Source organism: Cloeon dipterum, chromosome 1 (genome assembly GCF_949628265.1).
Source record: "Cloeon dipterum chromosome 1, ieCloDipt1.1, whole genome shotgun sequence".
Lineage (NCBI taxonomy): Eukaryota > Metazoa > Arthropoda > Insecta > Ephemeroptera > Baetidae > Cloeon > Cloeon dipterum.
Window position 1 is genome coordinate 27,503,282 of NC_088786.1, and position 27,667 is coordinate 27,530,948.

The 27,667-nt window shown below is 40.6% G+C and overlaps 3 protein-coding genes across 4 annotated transcripts; all 3 read left to right on the top strand.

Moving 5' to 3' along the window:
* Positions 1–46: 46 nt before the first annotated feature.
* LOC135937038 (erythroid differentiation-related factor 1) lies at positions 47–6,785 on the top strand. 2 transcript variants are annotated; one of them, XM_065480104.1, is made up of 19 exons: positions 47–203; positions 347–425; positions 796–1,028; positions 1,099–1,204; positions 1,255–1,401; positions 1,460–1,794; positions 1,970–2,083; positions 2,141–2,398; positions 2,460–2,562; positions 2,617–2,790; positions 2,850–3,308; positions 4,334–4,514; positions 4,569–4,748; positions 4,808–5,037; positions 5,424–5,570; positions 5,627–5,781; positions 5,871–6,028; positions 6,088–6,307; positions 6,360–6,785. In XM_065480104.1, exons 2-19 carry the CDS (start codon positions 402–404, stop codon positions 6,484–6,486), a joined length of 3,351 nt encoding a protein of 1,116 aa, XP_065336176.1. In that variant the 5' UTR covers positions 47–203; positions 347–401; the 3' UTR covers positions 6,487–6,785. The 2 variants fall into 2 exon arrangements, with proteins under 2 accessions (XP_065336176.1, XP_065336184.1); XM_065480112.1 differs by lacking the exons at positions 47–203; positions 347–425 and adding an exon at positions 286–309.
* Positions 6,786–7,337: 552 nt separating this feature from the next.
* On the top strand, positions 7,338–23,941 carry LOC135948485 (C3 and PZP-like alpha-2-macroglobulin domain-containing protein 8). Its single transcript, XM_065497788.1, has 32 exons — positions 7,338–7,539; positions 15,304–15,467; positions 15,522–15,710; positions 15,772–15,842; positions 15,907–15,958; positions 16,012–16,142; positions 16,207–16,428; positions 16,550–16,627; positions 16,965–17,114; positions 17,483–17,752; positions 17,813–17,922; positions 17,973–18,072; positions 18,126–18,317; positions 18,375–18,562; positions 18,755–18,918; positions 18,968–19,087; positions 19,144–19,208; positions 19,264–19,434; positions 19,486–19,722; positions 19,783–19,914; positions 19,970–20,138; positions 20,190–20,389; positions 20,554–20,621; positions 20,678–20,876; positions 20,993–21,156; positions 21,212–21,348; positions 21,401–21,636; positions 21,699–21,863; positions 21,917–22,113; positions 22,163–22,334; positions 22,397–22,502; positions 23,180–23,941. Exons 1-32 carry the CDS (start codon positions 7,370–7,372, stop codon positions 23,359–23,361), a joined length of 4,971 nt encoding a protein of 1,656 aa, XP_065353860.1. The 5' UTR covers positions 7,338–7,369; the 3' UTR covers positions 23,362–23,941.
* Positions 23,942–24,327: 386 nt separating this feature from the next.
* LOC135948489 (voltage-gated purine nucleotide uniporter SLC17A9-like) lies at positions 24,328–27,602 on the top strand. The gene is made up of 9 exons (XM_065497797.1): positions 24,328–24,806; positions 25,264–25,435; positions 25,498–25,666; positions 25,724–25,897; positions 26,240–26,411; positions 26,468–26,564; positions 26,753–26,918; positions 26,973–27,131; positions 27,188–27,602. The coding sequence occupies exons 1-9, from the start codon at positions 24,721–24,723 to the stop codon at positions 27,325–27,327; spliced, it is 1,335 nt and encodes a 444-aa protein (XP_065353869.1). The 5' UTR covers positions 24,328–24,720; the 3' UTR covers positions 27,328–27,602.
* The last annotated feature ends 65 nt before the right edge of the window (positions 27,603–27,667 follow it).

A 27,667-nucleotide genomic window follows, 5' to 3' on the forward strand; every position in this document is an offset into this window, starting at 1 on the left:
CAGCATCGATCAGCTGGCGCAGATTGATGTTGGTATATAAACATAACAGTGTTGTTTTTGCAATGTGCGCAATGTGCTAGGAAGATCCCGAACATTCTATATAATACGCGTTTCTGTTGAACTTGTCTGCTTGAAATTGGAAGACGATGGGCGTTGACACGGAGGCTGAAGGTTGAAGCTCCGTTCCAAACCGAGAGCTGATGGTATAAATCTTCGATTTGAACAATTTCCTGGAAATTCTGGTCTTCCCTCTGTCACGGAAGCTAGGAAGCTAGCTTTTTTGAAGTTTATCGATCGATCAAAACAAAGGTAATTTTGCATGATTTGATCTTGAACATTTTTGCAGTGACAGAGATCAAAGGAACGGTCTGGACCAAACTCAGTATGATGTATGAACAGCTATGAGCGCAGGCCGCAGTACAAAGGTTTATGATTTACCAAACAATTATCCAGTTTTTATTTTTTAGATTTGCGATTATGTAACTAATTAAAATTTGACTTTCATAGATGTTTCTGCTTTTTTTGGTTATTAATTTTTAAAGTAGATTAAACCTGGTCTATATCCCATTTTTCAAAATTGTTTTTCCCACGATAAGTTGTTTTGTTTGCACACTCCTCTTAAGAAAGAAAAAACGTATGTATTAAAACGTTTAAATAGCATTCAAAAGTTGACGAACAATTGTGTAGATTCCACTTTATTCCACAGAGATATGAAAAATTCATCATACGAAGAGAGTGTTCAACTTTATGGAGCATTCGCTAAGCATTCAACTAAAAATAAAATCGTCATTGCAGGTACCATTTGAGATGAGTGCTGATCTCGTGAGCCCGACAAATGAATCTTCGGATACGCCCAGAAAACCTATCAAATCGACGGCAGTCGTTAAATTGTCGACATCAGAAATACCCACCAATTTTGAGGTTCTTCAACTGAATACAGATTTAAATGAGCCTCCGTCCAACTGGCTCTCGACTAAAGCAACAAATGGCTCCTCATTTGGCTTCACCAATGCTTCTGGATTCAACAGGTATGAAAGAAATAATATGCTCAGGAACAAATAGCTCAAAAGTCCATTCACAAATTAAATCTGGTTTCAGCTTTAGAATTGCAAATATGTTCCCTGACTGTGTTGGAGAGGTGGATGTTGTTTCTGATTCAGAAAACATTAAGAAGCTTCTGAAAATCCCTTACAGCAAGGGTGCAGTAAGTGGGCGACAAATTAATAATGGCTCTAGCTTAAATCTTGTTTATAGGTGAGCATGATTGTGCACAGAGTAGAAAATACTCTGCTCATTGACGAGTTTGATATTCACAAGCATTTGATGCGGACAGCGGAGAGCGAGTGGAGTTGGCTGAGAAAGTTCTTTGTTGAGCATGTCATGAATAACCTCAGCTCCAAAGTATGATAACAGTTTTAATTTTAATTTTGTTTGTACATGGTCGTTTTCATAATTTTAGGGCTTCCATCAAAAAGACTTCAGTATTGGATTCAGCCGTGATGCTCTCCAAGAGCGAAAACTGGTTTCTAAATTTTTGTACCACAGTCTTAGTGAGACAAACTCGCCAAGCAACGCAGAAGGATGCAAAGCAACAAAGGAAAACGTGGAGCAAGATGCTGCCTCTATGTACTGGTCAAGTCTGCCGGAGCCACAACTGGAGTTGCCTGACAACTCGGTTGGCCATGAGTTTGCCAGAAATGTTGTGTGGACTTTTGAAGACATTCAAATGCTTCTCGGAACAGACATGCCAATTTTTGGCGGAGATACTCATCCCTGCATAAGCTTGAGACTCAGGTAATAATGCTTTATTAACTAGATACCATTTTATACTGTCTATATATTTCTTAACATTTAAATTATAATACCGGTCCAGTGTTTATTCATTGAAATGCCGTAAATGGTTAAAATTGGAATTTTACCTTCATACTTTCTCTAATTAATATTGAAATAATATTGACCATGGTTCCAGGGATATGAAAAAGCCAATCAACGTTCTCACAGGCATTGATTACTGGTTGGACAACTTGATGTGTAATGTTCCTGAGGTTGTCATGTGCTGTCACCTGGATGGATTGGTTCAAAAGTGAGCTAAATTTTTAACGAAATAAAAACTATTTCCTTATAACTACGATAAATTCAGGTACGAACTGATCAAAACAGAGGACCTGCCCCACTTATCAGGAAGCAAATTTTCGCCAAAACTGATTCATGACGTTGCTCAAAACATCCTCTCCTTCCTGAAGTCAAATGCAACCAAAGCTGGACACACTTACTGGCTTTTCAAGGGCAAAAACGAGGATGTGGTGAAATTATACGACCTCAGTTCCCTCTGCGAAAGTGACACAGAGAGTGGTGATGGAAACCCGTTCACCGTGCCTGTAGCCATGCTTCTTTACAAGTGAGTTGGCAACCGCCCTGGCTTGATTAATTAATAAAACTAATTACCTGATGCATTTTAGTGTGGCTCGTAAAATGAAGAAACAGAACAGCAAGCAACATGGTGGCATTCGAGTGTTGTTAGAACACTGCATTTCTCTCTTGGACAGAGAAAAATATCCAAAGGTACTGCTTCAATTGGTTTTAAAAGTTTGATCTGATATTTCTGTCTGTTTCTAGATTGTTACTTCAGCTCATTACATGTTGTCAGACTTGTATGTTCCTGCTGAGACTAATCCATCAGACCCAGCTTTTCCTGAAGAAGAGCCAGAAGATCCAGAAACCCTGGATGGAAGAGATGAAAATCCTGAACAAGGCCAGGAGGAGGAGGAAGATACTAATGGAAATGTTGAGGTATTTTCGTCTTTATTAACGGAAAGGTAAAAAATTTCTAATTCTTGTATCGCCTACAGGTTGGGTCTCTATGCTGGAGTAATTCTTGCACCAAAGTGCAAAAAAAGACCCAGCCGCCACCATTGTTAGGCTCGATCAGCGAGCGCTGCCAAAACAGTTTGAAACACATCGCTGAGGGTCTCTACTGTCTGCGCCAATTGGACACGCGGCAGATCCAGAAGGAGGAGGAGGAACCCAGGATGGCCCACCCATTCACTGCCATTCCAATGCCATTCGCCAGCCTCACCAGTATGGCGGTCTCCCCGACCAAGGCTGAAGAGCCAAAGATAGATTCTGCAAACCACTGGAAAGCCCAGTTGCTCACCCTGCTATATGAGAAGGCACTGCTGGTTGCTGCTGTCCTGACTCAGCACTCGCTCGCCACTGAGCAGTACGGGACTGCGCTGCGACAGGTACAAGTGCTGCTCACCCTCAATCTTGGCCTACAGAAGCTGTCCAAACTGCTTGGTGTCAAACACGTGAGTTTTGAATAACTTCATATTATTACCAAAAGTAATTAGTTATTATTTATCAATAAATGTTAATTGGTGGTGTGTAAATTATTTAAATTCATTCTGGGTGCGGAAAATGAGTTGTTTTCAAGTGTAAATTATATACACAAAGAACATTTTGAGACATAGAAAGACACATCAATAGCTACTTACAAAAAATGTCACATGCGTGAAGACATAATTATATTGGCTTAGGGTGAAGCAATCAGCTAACACAGCGAAATTCAATCCAGAAACAAGTGATTTAAGTTTTGGATTAAATAATAATATTTAATATAGTTTTTTTTCGGAAAGCAGATCAATATCTCATTGTCTCATGGTGGGATTTCAACAATAAAGTTTGTAGTCAATTCCTCTTGCCAAACCCAATCGAACTAACACTAAATTTGATGTCCTAAGTCAAGGTAAAAGATCACGACTGTGAATATAGGAATTTTAAAAATGTGCCTATTAATTTTCCAATGGCATCTGTGAACTTAAGTGAAAATTTAAGAGCAACGTGTATTATTTTTGGTTTTGTAGATTTCGCCCCTTCAAAACTGGGAAAACTAGTTTTTTCATACGTGATTACATTTAGTGTCACCTCTAAATCCCAGATTCTAATCATCAGAATTGCAAAAACCGCACACCGTTAGAATCACCTCAAACTATCCTGACTAAAAGGGGCTTTTAAATATCAGCCTTAATTTTAATTCTCGTTTGTCGTTTAACTTGCTTGAATTTCTTTGCAATATAGGTATACAGTAGGGCTGACTTCTACCGGCCCATATTTTAATATTTGTGAAAAATATTGTATCTAAACTTCAGGTCCCAACCTCTCTTTTACTTTAAATTTAAGAGCAAATCTTTGGGTCATTAATTGATGAACATGGCCTCAAGGGGCAGTGCTATTTATTAGATTATTTATATTGGTAAAGTGCGAATGAATTTTGATCGTCCTAATTGAAAGCAGCTATATTCTAATTTATCCTTTCTTTGGTCATGGTTATTAGGGCAAGGAAGAAGATAAGGAAGCTACCAAGAGTTTTTTGCTGGGACAAGCGGGAGATGCTTGCTGCATGATTGTCCAAAATTGGAGCAAAATCGACCAGTTCAAAGCTGACATCGCAACTAAAGATGATTTCATAGAGCCGATTCTGAAGCAGCTCCAGCTTGATGTTGGACCATATGATGGTAGCCATTGAAGTACGCATTGCCCTTCTCTCCTTAACCACGGTAATATTTTAGATGATACGGTTCCTGTGGATTTGGACTTGCCCAACGTTAAAGACGTGCTGAAGTCCAGCATTGAATGCTACAAACAAGCTCTGAATTCCAAGCCTGCACCAGATCAGTTTTCGAGTTTGTGTCGGCGTTTGGGCAATGCTTACAACGAACTAGGCGTAGTTTACATGACTCAAGCAAACAGTAAGGGTTGATCAATCCGGAAAATATGAATTTCTTAACTGTTATATCAAAAATTCCAGCCCTTGTGACAGGTGCTGGTGAGAAAGATCGCAATGAGTTCAATACATTGGTAAAGAAAAGCCTGCGTGAGCTGGAGTTGGGCATTGCTGCTTTTGAGAAGGGGGGAGATCGGAACAACTTGGCGCTGCTCTTGCTGAATGCTGGAAGACTCATGAGGCTTTGCTCATTTGTGATGTCACCTGTCTGTCGCACTCCCATGCAGGGGCAGGAGAGAAATTATTATCTTAAGGTAATTCAACCTTTATTAAATCATTGCGTCTTTTCGAAAGTGAAAATTTCAATGTTTCAAAGAGCTCATAAATTTTATCTTAACTTACAACAATTAGTCGCAGCTTTTCAAAAGGCTTAATATAAATAATTAATTTTTCATTCTGCAATGTAAAATTAGCTTTAAAGAGTAAGAAGAAATTAAAATCTTTGAATTAATTTTTCTGCTATACCTGCTGTCTTCTTTCAGTCGTTAGTTCACACTTTAGCTCCAATTTTCGCCTGTGTACATTAATTTATCTGCAAAGATTGATAAAAAAGTTAATATTTATGTAACAATTTCAATGACTTATTTATATAATGTATAATTTCGATCATCTAATTTCAACCAATCTGCATGAATTCCAGGCTCTGAACTACTATCAAAAGGCAAGCTGTGTGTTGGAAAAAAGATGTGAGGAAAATGAGCAAATTTGGGACAGTGTCAACTGGCAGTTGTCAACGACTCTGTACAACATGGCTGTGATTTTGCAAGACTACCCTGACAGTAATAAGGTTGTGTAATCCACCAATTGCGGAAATAGCGTATTAAAGTTTTGATTAATTTCCAGAACCAACAGGAAGTTGAGAAGGAAGTTGTAGAGCATTTGCATAAAGCTCTGGCGTCATGTGATCTCACAACCCCAGGACGCCAGCTGCCAATGTATCAAATTCGAGCTGCTTCCCTTCACCACAAACTAGCCTCCTTATATCACAAGTCTCTCAGGTAAATTATAGTTATACTTAAAAGTAGAAAATCAAAAATTTAGTAGCTGTGAACATTTTTATGCACTGATTAATTCCATCTATTTACAGAAACTTTGTTGGTGATGATCAAAAGCGAAAGTGGCAGCATCAATTGTGTAGAAATCATTACGAGAAGGCAGCTGACATGTACAAGAGTTTAGAAGGCGTCTCTGAATTTCTACGCGTACAACTCGAAAGAGTGGCTTTTGCTGAGTTTTCTGCTGAAAGTATGTGTTCTAACAGCTAAAAAGCGACTAAATCACAATTTTATCTAATGGAACTACAGGTTCAAACAGTTCAGGAAGCAAAAGGGCCATGTGGCTCAGCGCAGTTGACCTAATGCTTGCATGCGCTGACTTAGTCAAGGTGATAGTCAAGCAGAAAGAGGCGCAGGATGACGAGGAGGAGCAACTCAAACTGTTGGTCATATTGGAACAAACCATGCAAAGCATTCTTCTTTCGCTGGCCAAACTCTCTGCCAAAGACAAGGCAAATGGTGCCAAAGAGTGAGAGAATGCACATTTACAATGTGAGCAATACTGATTGTTATTCATGCAGGTTCAAAGCCATGTATGCTGCTACGTTGCACCAGGTCAGCAAGGAAAAAGAAGATCTTCGAACGGTTGCAACCAGACTTAGCACAAGTTTGAAGAAAGTGAATGAACTCCGTAAAAATGTTATGTGAAGGGTGACCTGATGCATCTTTAAAAATATATTTTCCACTGAAACTTCTCATTTTTGTGATGCCTGAAATATCAAATTTGGTCAATATTGTCAAACTGATTAAATGAACTCTTCGTGCTTTTAGTTCTCATTGTCATTAATTACTAGGTAGAAGATGTTGCCTTAATCAACTTGTAATTATAATTATGCCACTTAAAACGCTTTAATTTGCATGTGGAATTCCAATTGACATCTTGATTTATCCTGTGTATGAGGAGAAAAATATACGTGCTGAGTAATATTAAATCAAAAATCAACTAACTTTGAATTTTATTTAAGATCCCTTATGATATCAGTTGCATGGAAATTTTAGTTAATTTAAATAAAAATGCGATTTAACCAGATAAATATTGTGATCGCATAAGAAATCAGCGTTTTCATGACCGAACAGGAGATATTAATCGAATTTAGACTACATTTTTGTGCGTTTTCTGAACAAAAAGTATTAAAATAAATATGAATTAGTTTCAAGGAACTGCACTAGAAAGAACAATTTTTCTAATCCCTATAGGCTTGATTTTGTGTTTGAAAAACTTTGATTGCCATAAAGTGTTCTGCTAAATATTTTGTAAATACAAGTAATTATTATTAAATTCAAAATTTCGTTTTAGTTACGAATGAATTTTTCGATTCAGCTGTGGTTCAATTGAAAAAATATCTGATGGATCAGAACTGAGAATCAATTTTCCCATTTTCTGTAGCGGAGCATGAGTTGGAGCAGGATTGGCAAAAAAAGCTGATTTGAGCGGCCTAGGCTGCGCTGGCTCCCACCCTACCGTTCGCCGATTGAGCGCTGAGCCTGCTCGCGAGCGCGTGTGTTGCGAGTGCTGCGGCCGGCTTTGGGAATGAGGAGCTCAAATGGTCCTCATCCTCAGCAGAGTGAGCAGCATGTGAATTTGCGTTGTGTGTGCACCATGAGCCTGCACTTAGTGCTCCTTATATTGGTGTTCGGCAGCCAGGTCGGCGGCCAGTCGGACACCAACCCGCTGGACTCACAACTGACCTCTCAACTACCGTAAGTGTTATTTTTTCAATTCTTAGTTTATTTCAAATATTCAACCTGAAACTTAGATAAAATTTTGGTCCGTGAATTGGGGAGTAAAATTATTTAAAAGTATATCTTCATTTTATAATTATAGCATACTGTACGCGGATATCTCTTTATCATTTTATTTTATTTAATTGCTACTATTTGTTGACAGCTATATCCGTGTCATTTTCGCGTGTATGAAACTTCATGATTATTTTTGTGCGTTAAAATGCTGATATAAAGTTGGTGAATAAAACTACAATTATACGCTAAAAAAAGCTCGTTATTACTTGCTTCGGCGCCTGCTGGTAGTAAAAAAGCAACGTGAACCTATGCTGCAAGGAGCCCAACGTGCGCTCTTTTGCTTGCCACGATCAAGAGTTCACTCTTTTCCCAGAAATAAGCGAGAGACTGATGATAATATCTCATTAGTGGTTGCCTTACTATTATTTTTTTCTTTCTCTCGCCATGGTCATTACGACGGCACAACCAACTCTTGGAGCACACATTTTTTTGTACCCACGATTCCACGATTGAATTTAAACGATCGATCAGTTTGGGCACTATATCGCATTGCTCGGGCCGTTGCTAAGAAACTCTGGCCTAAGGTTTGTTTTGACTGCCTTGCAGCACGCCAAAGGAAAATCAATTATTGTATCTCTGCAGGTGTACAAGATAATATGGAACAAGGAGCATTTTAAAATCGATTTTGCAACCAAATAACCATTAAAATTTTTGGTAAAAATTAAGCTGATTGGTTATTAAATTACAATTGTATTCAGGAGTAATTCAGCTCAAATTTTATTGTTTTTAATTAGTTTGATATAAGCTAGTCAATGCCGAATTCAAAATGAGTTAAATTACCCGCTGTTACAAAATGTGCAATGATGTGTGACTTCAACGTTGTAAAGAAATAAAAGAAACGAATTTATTGCGGCATGAAGACAATACAGAAAATGTATTAGGGATAATATTCCATTCAGTGTCTAAAGATAATTTAAAAAACAACTTCTCTCTGACTTAAGTTTTATTTATATAATTTATCGTTTTTTCAGTATTTTGCATGTGTCTTGTTTCACCCAATCTTACTATACTTAATTTTTATTTATTGCAAGGGCAAACAACACTTATCATTTTTTCTGCTGCTCTCAAACTATATAGATACATATATATCATGGTTATAATGCCAAAATATAATTTTAAACTATAAATTAGTAATCTTGATTATGGTTCTGCAGCAGGGCAACGGTTTTAAATATTTTAACACATGTACAATAACTTGTTTAAGATAAGTGGGGATATCGGCATAAAGGTATCTCGAGGTGAATTTTGATCGCGCATTGTCCCACCCACGCGCATTGCGCGAGTGCAAGGAAACATGCGCTCACCTGGCAAAGGCGACATGCGGCCAAATATAACAATGTCGAATATGATGAGCGGGTGTGCACTATACGCGGTGACATCAAGCCCACCTAATGTTGCGATTCATTAAACACAATTGCTAGGCGTCTACTTTTAGTACATTTCGCAAGAGCCGACCTGCGGGGGTCGACGACCTGGCTAGGGCCAGACTTGCCGCCTCAGAAAGAGTCAAAGATTTATTACGCGTTGTTTCCTTGGCGCAAATCAGCGAGCCGCGAGGAACATGGGAATCCCTCAACAGTTATTAAAAATAGAGAACTTTTAATGATTTGCGTCAATGGCCAAACTGATTTGAGGAGGCGTTTTCGTCATTATGACCGACAGCGTAGACCCGTGACTTCCTGAGGCTGTCTTTCTTTGTATGAAAATTACTACGTTGGAATTCGTATGCTAATTAGTACTTAGAACGAGCATTTCACCTTGCCACTGGAATTTCACTACGCTTTCATTCATCAAAATATAAAAACATTATTCTCATTTAAATATGACCTAATTCGAATGAAGGATTTTGTATCTTGAAAAAAAAAATGAAATGCAATATTTAGCGTGGATTGTTAGGAAGAAAATCTAATGATTAAACAAAAATAATAATTATAAAGGAGAAGCGTTGGAAAATGGGCTTCTGACTATTAGTTTCCAATGCTAAAAATAACGAGAAAATTTATCTGTTCATTCCTAGCTGGCTGCAATTATATTAATCGCTTCCCCCTTTTTTCAAGCCATTTCAGAACAATATTATCAGACATAGCTTATTCAACTACAAGAGAGCTTTATAATCATTATAATTAATAATGCCCTATATATAGTTTATAAATTGTAAATGAAAAAATATTTAATAAATTGAATATTAGTGGCAAGAAAGCTAGCAAGAAAGTCTGCACGGAACCTCACAAATGATCAGAGCCAAAAGAATCGACCTGACTTATGTTTTCCTCGCCAGATTATTGTTTGTCTTGCTGCAGCTGATTCAAATATCGCAGCCAGAACTGAGTAATGGCTCAATTCGGTCCGCGTGTACGACACTTTACATAAGCGCATATTGTTTTTATTTTTTATTTTTAGCAGGACGAACACGGGCGGTGATTGGAATTCATTCAGCACACATGCATGCGTCTCCAGCAGGGCTAAATGGCTCGTCTTCGATTCGTGGCACGTCGGCGTAGCGCCGACTGCCACACTCGCTTCATGACAACACACAAATAAACCCATCTACCGCCCAGTATTATCGACCATAATCTTCTTTTTTTCTAAGTTGACGTCTCAATAATTGCGGTTAAATCAAAAGGTTTTCACACCTGTTTCTCTTGTCCGCCTCTGGCCACTTGAGCACGGGGAAATCGACCGATTTTAAATAATTTTCCTTGCCCAACGTCTATTGTTCTCGCGCTCGCTCGAATAGGAAAAACCAGTCAGTTGCTAGTAAATGAGAAGCTGCAGAGAAGTCGACATGTTTTTGGAGGAAATATCTATAAAAATTGAAACACGATTCTTGGAATCAACTTAGACTATTTGGAGTCATTAACAAAACTTTAAAAGTATCAGGAATTAGGAAAACTCACCTTTCAGGGGAAAAATGGTTGTTTTATTAACTTGAAAAATTATTCCTTTAGAGCGTGAATAACGTTTTGCAATTAAAATTACTGTTTAAAGCACAATTATATGAGACTGCGAGCAAGAAGTGGTCCAATCCATCTTCCTTTTTCCTGCGCATCCAGTTTTTTCATTCCTTTGAGCACGTTCCGTTGGATACTTTTAAACCCAGTCTTCTTCGGGCTTGAGAAGAAGGGCGTGTCGAAGAGTCACTTGAATTATATTTACGAGACAAACAGCGAAATGCATTGCAGCAAGCACCAACTTTTTTACGCTTCCAGCTGCTACATACTCAATTTTATATCGCACGTAATGAGACCGTGCCTCAAGGCCAACAGCAGGTTATTCTCCTCGCCAGGTCTCACTTCTTTTCATGCAGCTTAAACAGGGTTTCCCAAAGCGTTATTTTCAGTTTTATTTTAATATCCAATAAAAAAATCTATCCTTCGACGAGAAAATTACGACCTCTTAAAATATTGGACAAATTCTTACGCTCGCCGTACCAATGGTCCCAGGTGGCTCGTACATCGATTTTTTTTTAGAATTTTATTCGTTCCCTCGCGAAGTCGGGAATATAAGCTGAAACAAAAATGTAAATACATGCTAATCAGAGCGAACCAAAAGTGGGAAGGAGATAAAATCTCTCGATCGCACAAATGCAAATAGCATTCAGTCTCGGTCCAAAGGTTTTTGGTTTAGAGGGTTTAGAGAATTCCCCGCAGTGGTGCAGACTATAACCATTAATTAACAGACTCGCTAATGATATTTATTGTTGACGATGAAGTTGATTAATCCTTTTCACATACCGACCTTGAATATATTATAGCCATTCAAGATTATGTTTTTGTTTTCAAATGGCTTAACGTCCCTTAAGCAGAAAATTTGTAGAATACCTCTCGAGCACATTATTTTTTATTACATAACTAAATCTCAAAAGTCGCGATCGATGCTATCAAAATAAGACGACTAGAGGCAAAAAATTATAATCTGATTATATAGATAGAAGGCTAGACCAGTTTTTGTGTTCGCTTTGCGAATCCGAACGTATTTTGTCGGCCTCACAGCCAGCGGCGAAAAGCGACGGCGCCAGGCGTAAATAAAAATCATTCATTGCGGGCCTTCCGCTCTCTCACACATACCAAGTAGAAATCGCATCGCGCACAGCCAACACATTTTCTTTTAGTAAGATGACAGTGCGGATGGTTTAGAAAATTATTATTACGAACGAACACACAGCCAGTGAGCGCGGTGAATATACATACGCATCACACATTAATTCGCCAAGTCACGATGAAACCCACGAATCCTCCTTCGCCTCCTCCTCCTCTCCGGCTTAAAATAGCACACTTAACGCTCAGGTACGAGCAACACGTGTGATGCGGGAATTTCGAAAACGCTCCAACACGTGTGTGTCTGACGGTAGTAATTTGTTCAGAGCGGGTTGATAAGTTTTGGATACTGTCAAATCTGATATTTAAGCAAAGACAAATTTTAGAAAGTATGGTTTCACACGCAAATCCTGAAGTGTTATCTGTGTTTTATATAGGACCGCTATTAAGTCAAACCAAGGACAGGTCGCAACAATATTTTTAACCACAGAATTTTCACACAATTATATTCATTCTCTGTTCCCATCCCACAGCAAGCAATTCCAACGAGTGCCAAGTCTGCCATACCTCGCAAGAAATTATAAATTTCTCGCGCGCTAACGCTATCACAGACGCGTGACTTTATTTTACCTGTGGGATCCGTGTTTTGGTTTCAGCGATAAAAGCCATTAGCCACATGTCTGACGAGAATGTTAATGACCAGCCAAATTGTTTCTTCCAAAAGTATAATATGCAAGCCACCAAGTGCTTTAGAATCAACTATACACGGCTAAAAAAATCCACGCCTCGTCAGGGAGTGGAATTCTCCGTAGATTGCTCAGTTTCGCAGAGAGAATCGAGAAAGACCCCCAAGTGTGCAACTTGAGTTTGATAAATTGTGCACAGCACATTCACACACGTGCGCTCGTTAATTATGTCTCATTTTGAGGCGGAATTACTTTGTTTCCCGAAGCCGTGTGTGTACTTCATATTATGCGCACGCTGATTGCGTCTGCATTACCAAATATTGGAGTTGCCCGACTGATTTACGACTGCAGACGTAACACAGGGTCAAACTTCGCGCTCGAGTTTATCGCTGCGCCTGTCAAATCACAGCAGCTTCTGTTCTATTCCTCTTTGCTGTGAGAAGTACAAACAAAAAGTGGGGTAAATAAACCTATACAAAGACACTTTGCTCCATTTTTGGAAACACCCTATCAGCTTCAATTCCTTAAAAAACATAACGATCCCGTTTTGATGGAATTTTTCCAAATAATAAAATTAATTTTGTGCTACACCACATTGCAATGAATAAATTTAATCAATATGGAATGGAATCAATTTGTGAAAACACAAACGGTATTCCACAATACAGGGAAAATATTTTAAATAAGAAGAAATATAATAAAAAATTAAGCCAGCGCGCTAACAATCCTATTTCCTTGTACATCGCAAAGCTTGGGATAAATTATTTTTTCCAAAGGAAATAAAATCTAAGTGTGCTCATAAAAAATTTCAAATGTTTTTTCTTCCCAAAAAAGATTATTTTCCCGTGAAGGAAGGCAAAGAGGTTCTCATTGCACTGTGTAAATTTTACAATTTGTATGCGGTGTTGAAATAGCAATGACGTAATCATTGTAATTATTTTGCAACCTTTCGACCGCTTCATTTGTGTGCCCTTTGGGAAGAAGTGCGTCTCATGACAGCCAGCCGCGAGTATTTTATAGTTTCCCATGCACTTTGCGTGCAGCCGCCGCGAGAACAATAGTTTCAGTTGCTAATTTCATTGAATTACATGCAGTGTGCTTTGGCTTTACGATAGCAATTTCCCAGCAGAGCAAACATGCGGAGTGAAACAAAAATATGGTGGTCTTCCGCGCCCTCCCATTGTCATTTAAATCCGTATCGCCCAACATGTCATGGGTTTTCGCGTACCCGCAAACGTGTTTGCGCTCGTTTCGCGTCTGGATGCAAATTAAACGACTTAATGAGTAGCTTGTTTGAACACTTATCTCGGAGATAAAGATCTCGCAGCTTCTGCTACGGACGCCTTGAGGGAATTTCCCAATGGCGTAATCAAGCGCCGAAATTTTTTGTATTTACCTTTTTCCACCCATCCGTTTGGATGGAGCGCTGTTTAAACATAAAATTAGCTTCCATTCATTGCCCGCTATATGTGCTCCAGCGTTATGCACTATAACAAAGAGCAAAATAATCAGAAACACCCAAAAAAGGGTGGAACCATACACATATTGATGAGAGGCTCGCTACACGCGATTTCTGATTGCATTTTAATGAGAGGTGGAGAATGCCAGAATAGCTCTACCTTTTTGGAACCTAGTTATTAAAATTTTCTATTTCCATAACAAAAACAAAGCAGCGTTTCTCGTGCGGTGTAGTAGGCTGGAAGTGCTGGAACACATTCATAAACGAAATCACCGACCAAAGTGACATTTATGGCGGTCAACTTGCACCTCTCGTCTGACATTGTTGAATTGTAAACCCGATACTGTGCGGCCTGCGGACGACGTGTGCAGGATGCCAAATCGGGTATGTAGATCGCCGAGAGAGCGAGCGAGCGAACGAGCCCACTCGGCACGGGCCATTAAGAAAGACAAAACGCCTGCATTCTAGGGTTAATCCTGCAGTCAATGAGCGCAATCGACTCCGCAGGTGGATCGGGTTTCTCAAATGCGAGGAAAAGCTCGCTGAATATGCTAACCGCTGCATTTACTTAACCCCTACACGCTCACTTTGCGAAAGGAGATAATTAGCTGGTAGCAAATGAGAAAATATCTCGGGGCGTGGGATGAAGTAAACTCTCGTGATGACTTGTGCAAGAGGAGGCCAGTATTCAATTTGGACTAGCATGCTGTCAGATCGCGAATGCAGATTGCGCCGACCGGCTGCCGCTGCCGAGTAGGCTGGGAATTTTCAGCAGTGATCACTCTCCGCGGCTCATACTCTTCACGCTCGGTTGAGTGCCCCGTACAAAAGGAAGCGATTTACCTGTCTGCATCGAACCGAAGACACACCCCTCTACTCGCTATGCAGAACAGCAAAACTCAAAACACATAATTGTAATGCCACCAGTGCACTTTCAGCCGGCACGCACGCTTCAGCATGCGTCCACCCATCAATTTTCGCAATTTTCACTGGCAAGCGCGTGATTTCTGATTGACGCGCGAGACACTTTGTTGGCTCGTTGCGTTCGGTCTTTAGCTTTCTTTTGGTCCTTGCCGCTTAAGGTTACAAATAATTAATGTGCATGAAACTCTTTCTTTTTTCACAAGAACGTTGTTGAAAAATTAAAACATAAAAACAAGTTTCATCATCATGCAAGGGTTCAATTAAAAAATAATGAGTTGGCTTTGTGACAGTGAAGCATGTAAAGGTAAAAGATAAACCAAAAGAGAATCGACTGCATTTTGAATCAAAGTATTCCTTAAACAATTAAAATTAATTTTGTTTATTGAAAGTCAAGATAATAATGGGGTTTATCATACACGACTAAAATATCTATATAAGGTCTCCATCTGACTGCCGCTACTTTCCTGTAACTCATTTTCTTCACGTTGCATTTTTTCAATTTGCTGCCAAATACATTCTTAAAAGTAAAAAAAATCCGTTTTGGCCGTTTTGTTTACAGAAAATTTGCTCTGATCGCACCACGCGTTGTGCGGCCGTCGTCAATCTACTCGGTGGCCTTGGTTGCATTGCCCGGTCTCGATCACCACATAGAGGTTAAGGGTGCCCTGAGCAAGGATGGCGTGCAGATGGCCGCCAGCAGCAAGGAGGAGCTCCGACCTTCAGGTACGGGTCCAATTCACTATATTTGAGGGCCTAAAATTTACAGAGGACCCTCAGGGTCGGTGCGTTTGTTGATAAAGGTGCCAAGGTCCAGCGTGCCCGGCGATTACTCGCTAAGGGTTGAGGGGCACAACTCGGAAACCGGCGCCAGGGTTTTCACCAACACCACGGCTCTCGAGTTCTCGGCTCGGTTCCTTACAATAATCGTCCAGACCAGCCGGCCGATCTACTGTAACGGACAAGATGGTATTGTTGCGGCCGCAGCCTCAGGAAAATCAAACTTGAATTTACAATGAATTATTTTCAGTTAGGTTCAGAGTTGTGTTGCTTACAATGGACATGAAACCTTTCGACGAAGCTGTCACCATTTATATGTTGGTGGGTTTCTCCTTTGGTCATTGTTTTTTTGTTTGAACTGACATCACACAATTTTTTACAATAGGACCCGCGCGGCTTTGTCATGAGGCGCTGGATAAGTACAGAGTCGAATACCGGTGTGATTTGTTTATTCCTTCCGAGGCTAAGATCTAAATAAATATAAATACAGGCGTGGTGAGCTTGATGTTCCAACTGCCCCGTCTCTGCCGGACGGGCACTTGGACGATCAAAGTGGAGGCTCAGGGTCAAGTGGAAAACCAGCATTTCGAAGTGCACACCCATTTCGTTCCTCTCTTTGAGGTTAAAATATAATTTTCATCTATTAAATAGATTTATGTGACATTTCGCGATTAATGCATTCCAGGTTTTGATGTTCACGCCGAAATACGCTCTCGACAGCGACGAGAGCTTCACTGCTACGACTAATGCGATTTCTTCCACTGAAAGATTGGCGAGGGGCAATGGCACTCTCAGAGTTTACGGCCACAGGTTTTTCGACAGTGCTCGCAAGGATGACCGAAGGTTTATCGAGAACTCCCGCAAAGATGACGAGAGGAAGCTGCTGTGGAGTGAAGAAGTATTCCTCGTAAGACATTTTTTCGACTTGCTATGCTATGGTCGAGTTTTTATATAAATTTGATATAAAAAATTAACGACAGCCCTAATTATTTACTCTTGATTAATTATGCAAAATTTTCTAATCACAGGAGACTGGAGTGGCAAGTTGGGAGATTGCTCTCAGCAGGATCGAGGCGTTCATGGGATCCCCTTTGGCGGGCGTCGAGGTGAGTTGTCGTCATCTCCTCAAATATCCCGCGAGCCATTTCTTATCAAAACGGGTTTAGCGTCGCACGCCCATTACTTGAAAATGTGCTCAGCATTAGCAAGGCGTGCAGTGAATCGTTTTTTCAACATTATATCTATCACGTTGATGAGAGATGCTGCCAGGAATACGTATTGCGCTCTGATCGTAAACTGAAATTACACGCTCGCCATTGCGTATTTCAAATAGGGTTCCATGCGCTGATGCAATTTCTGAGTGCAAGCAGTAATAAATTCAATTGCACTGAATTCCATTAATTTAAATTAACTCACCGACCGGTCGATCGCTTGACATGCCAGGTCAGAGTTGAGCTCGAAGTGATGGAGACTTTTTACGGCGACGTCAGGTCGGGCTTCTCCTGCACCAGGATCATCGAGGGCGGATTGCAGCTCAAGTTCTTGGGTTCGATGCCGCAATTCTTTCGACCGGGAATGCCGTTTGAAGGACAGGTAGGGGAAAAGTTGTAAATTTTTTAGAGTCATCAGATTATGATTTTATTTCGCCCATCTTATACATAGCCTTGGAACAGTGACGTAACTCAATTTTTTATTTTGCTGAGTGCAAATAAATTCTTAACACAACAGAAATTTCTACCTGTTCCATTGTGCTCTTCACGCTTTGTAAGATACACTGATAGTCGTATGAATGGGGATAAATTAAATGTACGAGGCCGCTTCCTTTACTTGTGCATTTAAATTGATCCTCCTCGTCCAGTGGGTTTTGCTTTTTAACCTTCTCACGCCTGTTACACCTGCAGAGTCAGATCACGTTGAAAATTGTTCGCTAGCATGAGCATTGAATCAAACAAGTGTTTTAGGTCGCTGTCAGTCACAGAGATCACGAGAAGGTTTCCGAGGAATTGCTGCAAAATTCACGATTGGAAATACGGGCCTTCGCGACTCTCGAGAGCGGCGGCCGAGTCGATCTTCCCGAAATTAAAATCCCATCAACTAAAGACACTTCCGATGTTCCCTATATGACTGATGAATTGGAAGAGAGAAACTTCGCCGACTTAGTGCAGCCCTATTTTGATAAACTTGCCTTTAGAGAATTCCGGCAGGACGGCGTTCACAGATTCAAATTAATGGTATCTTGAGCAGCAAACCTCACAATGTGAGTGAAAATTCGACTAAACCATGCTTTGCAGGTGCCCAATAGGGCTGCCAGAATTGAATTCCAAGCTACTTTCACAGATCCTGATGGAAAAGTCGAGACGGCAGAATTGAAAGTGGAGCGTCATTATTCCCCGAGTGCACGGTAGGTGATTTTTTTTCGCCCTCAAATTCGCTCAGTGCCCAAATTTTTAGATACATATCAGTGACAACGAGTACTGAAACAGCGAAACCTGGTGAATACGCGATCTTCCACTTACTTCCCAACTTTATGGCGGAGAACGTGTTATACATGGTAGCGACCTTTGCCTGTAATTTTCGCATAAAACTAAACTCTCGCAAACCAAGGTGGTGTCGAAGGGAATCCTGCTGATCGCGGACACAATAGAGCCCCATTACAGCGGCGCCACCACGTTCGCCGTCCCCGTGTCTGCAGAAATGAGCCCGGCATTCCGGCTCGTGGTGCTCGGCGTCACCAGGCAGGGCGAGATCGTTTCCGACGCTGTCTGGTTGCCGGTCGAAGGAATTTCCATGCACAATGTAAACCTTATTAGCATAATTCGAAAGCAAATTTGATGATAATTTCGTCGTTCGCAGGCAAAACTGGCTTTGAATCAAGCCAAGGATCACACAAAGGAGTCGGTCGAATTCGAGGTGCGCGCAGAGCCCGGCGCTTACTTCGCGACCCAGACGCTCAACGTGTTTATGTACGAGCTGCAGGCGGGCAGTGAGATCACCAGGGCCAGGGTCATGCGAGCTCTGCACTCCTTTGAAAACAACACCAAGTATGTATTTTCACGCTTACTTTAAAATGCATCAAGATAACGCCATAAAAAAATTCCCATTGGATTTTTATAAAAATACAGATTTTATTCATCTTGCCAAACTTGGACCACATATTTTTATTTACTCGGTATTTATTATTTGGTGCCTATTTGTGGCTTTTTTCCGCTTTAATATTTACACGAAATCTTAAGGTCGGCGCACAAAGTGGCGTGGAGAGCGCGCGACGGCTTGAGAGAAGACCAAAACTCCTTTTTCAAGTCCGGAAGCTACGGCCCCGATGCGAACAGGACATTGCAAGAGGCAGGCCTGCTTATTGTAACGGACGCAATTGTGCCAAATGTGCCTGGCTCAGAAGGTTCATTCATGCAGAAATGAGGCTAGCAAAATACCTTTTCTTATCTTAGATGGGTGCGATGACAATTCAACGATTCCAAAGTTGCCTTGCGCTATCCGGGGCTGTTATCCAGCTAAGAAAAGATGCGACGGCCAAAAAGACTGCTCGGATGGGTCAGATGAAGCGGATTGTGAGCTCAGCTAGATTTTTTTATAGTATTATTTTACGTTCTCAAAAATGATCTAGGTTTTAATGAAGATGACTTCCAGGCGCAAGTTTTGTACTCACTAAATAGAATGAGTGGATTCACGGTACAATTTTCAATTAAAAGCGTCCAACATTATTTATATTTCTTCCTTTCAACAGGATCTTTACCAAGTTGGAGACGGAGATTGGGGCTGGTTCGAAAGAAACATCGGGCATCACGGCCGAGAGTACGACAAAATTCCAGTGGCAGCAGTTACAAACAACTGGTACATTTCCGGCTTCAGCCTGAGCAAAGATTACGGAATCGCCGTGCTCAAAGAGCCCATTCAGGTAGATTTAATTCGCAACGAAGCGCACAAAGTGTTTATAAATATAAATCAGTACGAGAGTCAACGGCCGTTCATGGCGAGTCTGGAAGGAGCGTCGCAATGTCGGCGGGGCGAACAAGTGGGTTTGCGCCTGATGCTTTTCAACAGAGAGCCGGGCCTACATGAAATGCTGGTGACCGTGATTCTTCACGGCTCAGACGACTACAAGTTTGTCCATGTCGAGCAGGACGGCATCGTGTCCAGTTACGGAGCTCGTCTGTCCGGAGGTGACCACCATCATCTTGTTTGGGTAAATTTCAAGAGAAATTTGACCTTGGTTAAAATAATAAGTCGTAAAAATGATCTCTAGATCGGCGAGGGTGGTGAGCAGCAGGTAGACATTCCTGTGAAGCCAGTGATCGAAAATGGAGAGATTGAAGTGACCATCACTGCGACAACTCAGATTGGTTTTAAAACGCTTACGCACACGATCACTGTTTTGGTTTGTCTAATTTGAATATTTCAATAACCATTATCAAATTTAATAAAACAATCAGGGTGAAGGTGCTCCCGTAAGCGGACACACGTCGATTTTTCTCGATTTGAAGTCGCGTGCATTGCTACTGCGCTACTTAAAAATTCCCGTTGAGGAAACGCCAGTTGTGCCCTACCACGATTGGCGGAGATACGTTTTTGGGAGTCCATCTGGCACAATTTTGCTTTCAAGTGAGGGAGATTTTAAAACGAAACTTGCGAATTTTAATGAATTTACCGAAGGCGACTTAATTGGGCCCGTGTTCCCCGAAATTCCGCTGACAACTATACACCTTGTGGACCGCCACCTGAAGGGAACAGAAGCACGTGCATCGGAACTGGGAGCGAATGTGTGGACTCTGCACTATCTGCGCCTGACAAATCGCCTCAAAAGAGACAAACTGCGAGAAGTACTCGCCACCTGCACGACAATTTTTACACAAGTAAAGCATACATTTTCATTATTTTACTCTATCTAAATAGTTTTTTGTAAACTAAAATCGGGAAGACTAGCCTCATTTTTAAACTGTGTAAAAGTTACTTATTTCCCACGGCCTGAATTTAATATTTGTTCAATAATGAACTCATCCAATTATTAAAATTTAAGATTATGATGAGGTTCAACGACACTACAGGAGCCTTCCATAATTGGGATGATTCTCCGCCCAGCGTTTGGTGAGATCATTCAACGAAACAAATAAAGACAGTCGAGTGCAATCTCTGATTTTAAGGGTGACTTCTTGGGTGGTAAGACTGATCAAACATGCGTCATTCCAAGACTGGGAAGACTATTTCTACGCTGAGCCTAGGATCATAAGCATGGCGGTGTCGTTCATTCTGCAGCACCAAACCTACCAGGGATCCTTTTACGAACCTGAATTCACCTACTCACGTAGCCCGCTGGACCAGCGCATGCACTCGACGCAAACGGTATGTTGCACGCCTGTTGTTCTCACCGCTCCGCAACCTGCTCGACTTTGGTGTCAAGCGGATTGCATACATATCCGATTTCACTGGAGATTAAAAATTTATGATTCAATTTTCAGCCCCAGCCTAATGCAACACGCGGCGAGCGATGGCGGGACAGTTTATTGAACGCCAAAAATATTTCCTTAACGGCGCACGTGCTCATCAGTTTGCAAGAGGCGTTGGTTAAGGTGCAAGGAAGTTTGAAAGGCGACACTGCGTCTGCCCGTGACAGAGCAATGAGGTGAGTTAAAATTTTGAACAATTATTTCTTAATATTTTGTTAATGTCATTTGAAGGTATTTAGAGAGACAACTGAATTCGCTGACCGACCCTTATGAAGTGGCCATCACAACTTACGCTCTAACCATTTGTGAAAGCTCCGAGAAGGACTTGGCATTCAGGACTTTATCTTCGATGGCCCTGGATGGAGACAGTGAGAATATTTAATATAATGGCGTCGGAAATAAATTAACCGCAACAAATAGACGGAGAAATGTACTGGTCCCGTGTGAAAATTCCATCAAACCCCATCAAATACGAAAATCAGCGCCCATTCATCGAGCCATCGCCGATCGTCGAGGGTGACTCTGTGGCCGTGGAAGCAACCTCCTACGCCCTCCTCACTTATATTGCTCGCGAGGGCATCGGCCTCATTCACGAAAGAATAGTCCAATGGTTGACCGCAGTCAAAGTGACCTATTTAGGATATTACTCCACAGTGGTCGGGATGATAATTATGCTTGAGGTCTAAAGCAATCTAATACCCGCGCTTTCTAATCGCAGGAGTCCGTTTTGGCGCTTCAAGCGATGACGGAATACGCCTTCCGGGAGAGACTCTTGGATATTACAGACATGAGCGTGACCCTAGAGCTGCCCAGTACTGATGGCCTGAGGTACGAACAGAGGCTAATTGGAAACGACACGGAAGCGAGCTATTTTACTTCCGACGTAAGAGGTTTTTCGTTCATTTAGCAAACAGCGCGCTATAAATATTTTGGCAGATTCCAAACGTTTGGGGTCACGTGAACGTGATTGCCAGGGGAAGGGGTCAGGCCCTGATGCAGATGGACGTTGCTTGGGGCGTGGACCACGAGACTCTGAAGGACGCCCCTTCAGAAGATTCTTTCGACCTGACCGTCCAAGAGTTTTATTCAGAATTTCGCAACAAGTCTAAAATAACGATTCATACCTGTTTCAGGTGACAATATTATTTCAGTTCGCGAATTTTTACTGATTAGATCTTCCAGGTGGGTCCGACCGAGCCCTTTAACAAGCGGAGCGGCCGTTCTAGAGGTTGATTTGCCCACCGGTTACCATATGTTGGAATCGGACGCAATTTCCCTCGCTCGCTCTGGAGTTCACCCGACTCTGAGGGAAGGATTGACTGTAACTGGGAAAACACTTTGGTACTTTGAACACGTACGTGTTAGCAGTTTTTCAAAGTCAATCAATGTTAATTTTTATTTTGGTCTGCGTTACAGATTACTCCAGAATGGAGCTGTTTCAATCACTCAGTGATACGCTGGTATCCAGCTGCAAATATTTCTCTTCATCGCTCAGTATTTCTCTACGAGATGTACGCCAGAGGTGAGAATATAATAATTAAAAATTCCTCCAAAATACTCATGTTTAGAGTGGTTTTATAGAATTGACGAAAATTTTAAAAGTAGCACGCCCATTCTAATTTTTATATATGTATATTTGTTCATGAAGACAAAAAAAACACATTCCCTGAAAATTTGATTTAAAATAATTGCGGCCGTGGGTAAGCGCCCAAAGAAGAATGCAACGTGTGATGTTGCTTGGCACTGTAATATTACAATATGGTATACAAGGGGACGTGGGTTGAGCACCTTCAAAAACCTTTCAGCTGATCAAGGGAGGTTAAGATGAGACTAACGCTGCGTAAATTTTGCAATTCTGAATATTAGAACCAGAGACTTAGTGATGGGAATATGAGCAAAAATCTGAAAATTCCCGCTGTTTTAGTTTTGACTTAATTTGATATCTCGCGAACTAAGAGCGATCCCATCTTGTTCTCTTCTCCATTATGTTCTTGATCTTTAGGGAATAAAATTTAAGATTTGATTTAAAAAATATCATATTTTAAGAGAAATTTGATTTAACTTTGGCTTTCAAAATAATTTACCCTAATTTTAGTGTTGAAAAAATTTGTATCATGGACTTTGAAAATCACGTAACAATTTCCCTCAATCCTTTAAAAATAATTAATTAATTAATTAATTGATTAAATATTTTTTCAGAGCGATTTGTCCAAGTACTTGTCAACTCTACGCCACTGTACGTGTTGAACATTTGTGAGGTGTGTGGATCATATCAGTGTCCGTACTGCCCACACTTCAGCCACACGTCCTTTGTGCAGCTGTCCTACGCGCTTCTTCTCACCGCTCTAGCGATTGTTGCACTGAGAAATTTCAATGTTTAAGGCAGTCTTTGAGCTCTAAATTGCCATCGACTGACTGGCCCCAAGTCAAAATGTTTTCCAATGCTGTATTGGTACTTTAACTAGAATTAAGTGATTCAGCATCTCCGCTGACAGACTTTTAAGTGCAGTATTGTAAGAATTTTTTATTTGTAAATAATTTTAGAAATTATGTTTAAAATCAATAAATTGCATTTTGAAAGTAATTTTTGGCCTCTAAGCTTTTATCTAGGTGATTTTGCTGGTTTAACAGTCATCGGCCAGCAAGTGTTTTAACTGATTAACAGTTTCGTTTTTAAAGGAAATGACAGAGTTTCTTCTTCAAGCTGTCTGTTAATTTGACGCTCTTATCGATTCCGTCCAAGATTCTTGTTCACCAGATAGTCATTACTAACACTATCAGGTAAATAAAAGATAAAAGTTAATTGCTACTAGAAAAATAACATTTATGGTGTATTTTTATATTACTTTTATATTGTTCGTTTGAACAACTAAGAAAATGATATATGTCCCATCGTCAATTGATTGGGTTTTTATATTTAGAGGATTAGAAAATAAAATTCATTCTGAGAGCTTTTGTCAATTCTATAACGTGTTTTTTCCTGATGATCCCCACCACTTGTCACACTCTAGTGACGTTTGTTTGGCTTTTATATTACTCACTGTGTGTTTCAAGCGCTTATCTTTAGACCACCTAAAATTAAGGAACCCAATGGCACTGATCAACGTCCATGAATTATGAAGGTAAGCGGGACTATACATTTTATAAATACACATTACCTTTTGATTTAAATTGAAAGACAGTATTCCTTACTTGTAAGGCTAACCAAAGATTATTTATGTACCCGCAAGCCTCAAAAGGAAAAAAATATATAAAAATATATCAGTATTTTTTGCCTCCACTGATTGTTCATTTATCATGCAACGTGCAGAGGTGCAAAGAGAAATGGGGAAGTAGTCCATTACGGAATTTGAAGAATTAAAAAAACACAATTATTCTATAGAGAATTATGTATTGTTTTCAGATAACGAGCTCACAATATTTTTTTCTAAAGCATGTTTTAATTGAAAATTATCATTGAGAATTAAAAGTGGCGACACTTTCGAATGAAAATTCGTAACCTGAAAGCGCTTGCTCGTTTTGATGGAGGCAGGAAACTCGGGCGCTGACGATGGACTCGGCTTGTTATCAGCTGCAAAGGTCTGCGTCACCAATCGTAATGTGGCGGGCAGCGCAGGGACACGTTGGACGGACCTAATCGTGGCCGCGCTGCAAATCGTGCTAGAGCAAACGCGAGTGTGGCAATTGCCGAGCGATTGAAATGGGACAATTACGACGGTTCCGCTAGGCAGTTAGGATAAATGGCCGAAAAGGCTGCTGATTCGGCGGCGCATATGCTCAGGATCGACTCGGCCATCGCTGCTGAGCAGGACGTGGTGTGGACAAGGTGAGTGCTTTAGACACGGTTGAGCCGGACGCTGCCTCGCAATGGCTGGCGCACCTTTGTTTTTTGTTATGGCCCCATCAAGGTGAACATTTTTAAAATAATATTGATCCCCAAAAAATCATTCCGATTTTGTCTTTTCCACTTAGAAAAATATTATTAAATTATTACCTGAATTAAATGCAGCTTGCTTGGTGTATGTCAAGCTGTTTATTTTTCCGCATTTTAACAGATAGGTCCTGCTCAACTAGTTCTGGGTGCCAATAAAAGCCCTCATTCATAAGGTTGCAGCCAGAAGCCGAAACTAGGTAGGCAGGATATTTATGCAGAAATACGGAAAAATAAACTGCTCGTTACACACCAAAAACTTCGCCTGAAAAATTATGATGAGCTCTCGTGTGCCTTTGTTGATATTTATCATCATACTATATTACATAATTATAATTTTGAATTTAATTAGGTCTGAGCGTCGACGATGGCTCTTGACGATGACTCTAGGAACGTGCGTGCTCTACGCCAGCAGACTGACCGTTCCGCTGGTAATGCCGGCGATGGCCGCGGAGCAAAAGTGGTCCAAGACGGAGTCAGGAGTCGTACTCGCCTCCTTTTTCTGGGGATATACCCTGACCCAGGTACACGCGAAAAGTGCTTTGATTTCCTAGCGCATATTTCATTCAAAATATTCACATTACAGTTTATTTCCGGCTACATGAGTGACCGTTACGGAGGCGAGCGGGTGATACTCATAGCCGCCCTGATGTGGTCTCTGGCAACCCTGGCTATTCCTCCCATTGTAAGGTGCTACAGCCACCCTTTATCGTGGAGTCTTATTGCACTCAGGGTTGTCCATGGAGCATCTCAAGGTAGGATTGAAAAAATTGTACGTCTTGCAACTGATTAAATAACCATATTGGAAAAAGGTTTCCACTTTCCAAGTTTGTCTAGTCTGTCGAGCAAAAGGCTGAGCGAACACGACCGAGGCCCTTTCTTCAGCATTGCCACCTGCGGCAGCGCGTTCGGTGCGATATTGGCAGGAACTGCTGGCTCTTTCCTCCTAACCTACTTTGGCTGGCCTGAAGTATTCAGATTAATAGGTGTGATATCTCAATTTCCAAATATCTGTAGCCTAAAAATAGTTTCGTTGTATTTTATGTAGGACTTTGAATTATTTTGATTAGTTCTGCGTGCACGATATTGTTTTCATCGCGTTAAAATATACTTCTCAATAAAGCATGGAATTTGAAAATTATTAACTCTGGTTTGGGTTATTTGCTAATAAAACAAAAATGATGGACCTGCATGGATATGCTTGAAATTGTAGCATTTGGCACCAATTTTCCAGTGATGATTTTAAATTAAAATTTATAACCAGAGCTATATTTTATACGCATCTACAGTAAACATCTGAACTTGAATTGTGCGAATCCTTTTTTTAGGATTGTGCGGCATCGCGTGGGTGATTTATCTGCGTTATACAATTAAGGCCTCCCTAAATCAGAGGTCTTTCACTCTCCTGCCGCAACCGAAAGCAATCTTAAAGGAGGAACTCAGATCTGCAGAGTTGCCAATTGACGAGTGGCACATTATTATCGCGAGTCCTGCCTTCTGGTATGTTTTGTAAAATACATCTTATTTAATTTCGAACTGTTGCATTCGTGTTCAAGGGCAGCGGCAGTTGCGCATTTTTGTCAAAACAACTGCTTCTATATCATGTTCTCGTGGTCGCCGATGTACTTCCATGAGAGGTTCCCGGCAGCAAAGGTAAAATATTCATAAATTTCATCCACAGGGAATTTAATAAATTTAAGAACAACATCTTAATCTGCGTGATTTTATAATTGGAATAGGCGGCTTAAAGTGAAAAATAGAAGAGCCATTGAGTTGATTTCTCTTAGTTATTAAATAGAAAAATCACAAACGCATGAACTATAATAAAAGCGTAATTTCAGGACTGGGTCTTCAATATTGTGCCTTGGATATTTCTTGTGCCGGCCACTTTTCTAGGACGAGAGCTGTCAGATAAACTGCTTCTGAGAGGTTTCACGACCACGGAAACAAGGAAAATCGTAGAAGGAGTGTGTCTCAGCTTACAAGCTCTCGGACTCTTAATACTGCGTGCGTAAATCATGACAATTTTGACGAAACAAAGCTAAAAAGAACATTTTGCAGCATTTATGACAAGTTTTTGGCTAGCCGTAGCTTGCTCAACGTGCATTATCGCCAGTTCCGGGTTCCACAACAATGCCGTGATGGTGAATCCGCAGGACTTGGCTCCAAACTTGGCTGGGTCGGTGTTCGGGATTATGAATACCATCGGAGCTTTGCCAGGTAATTTTATCAATTGAAATTCAGAGTTATATGTGATTGAATATATTATTGCACAGGTTTCGTTGGTGTGTACTTCGCAGGCTACATTTTGGACGTGTCCAACAGCTGGGAGCACGTATTTGTAATCACGGCTCTGATAAACATTGCTGGCTGCATTTTTTATACAATTTACGGAAGTGGTGAAAGAGTGGTGTGAGATTATGAACAAGCAAATATTTAACTCCTTGTATTTAATTTTGACAATGAGCGCGGAAAGTGAGAGTTTTATTACTTTTAATCTCTATTTTTGTGATTGTGCAGTGTGGAGTGTGAGTTGTTAGCTTGATTAAATTTTGTCTGATTTATTAGATAAAAACGTTGAAATAAAATTAAACCATACAAAATGGCAGCAATTTGTGAAAGTTCGCTTTCCGTCTCATTTTCAATCACGACCAAAAACCTTTTTTTAAAAATAAAATCGATAAAATCCTTTATGGCTGTACATTTTTTCGATTTTCGCAAGTCATAACTGCTGAAAACATGCCGGAGGGAAACAT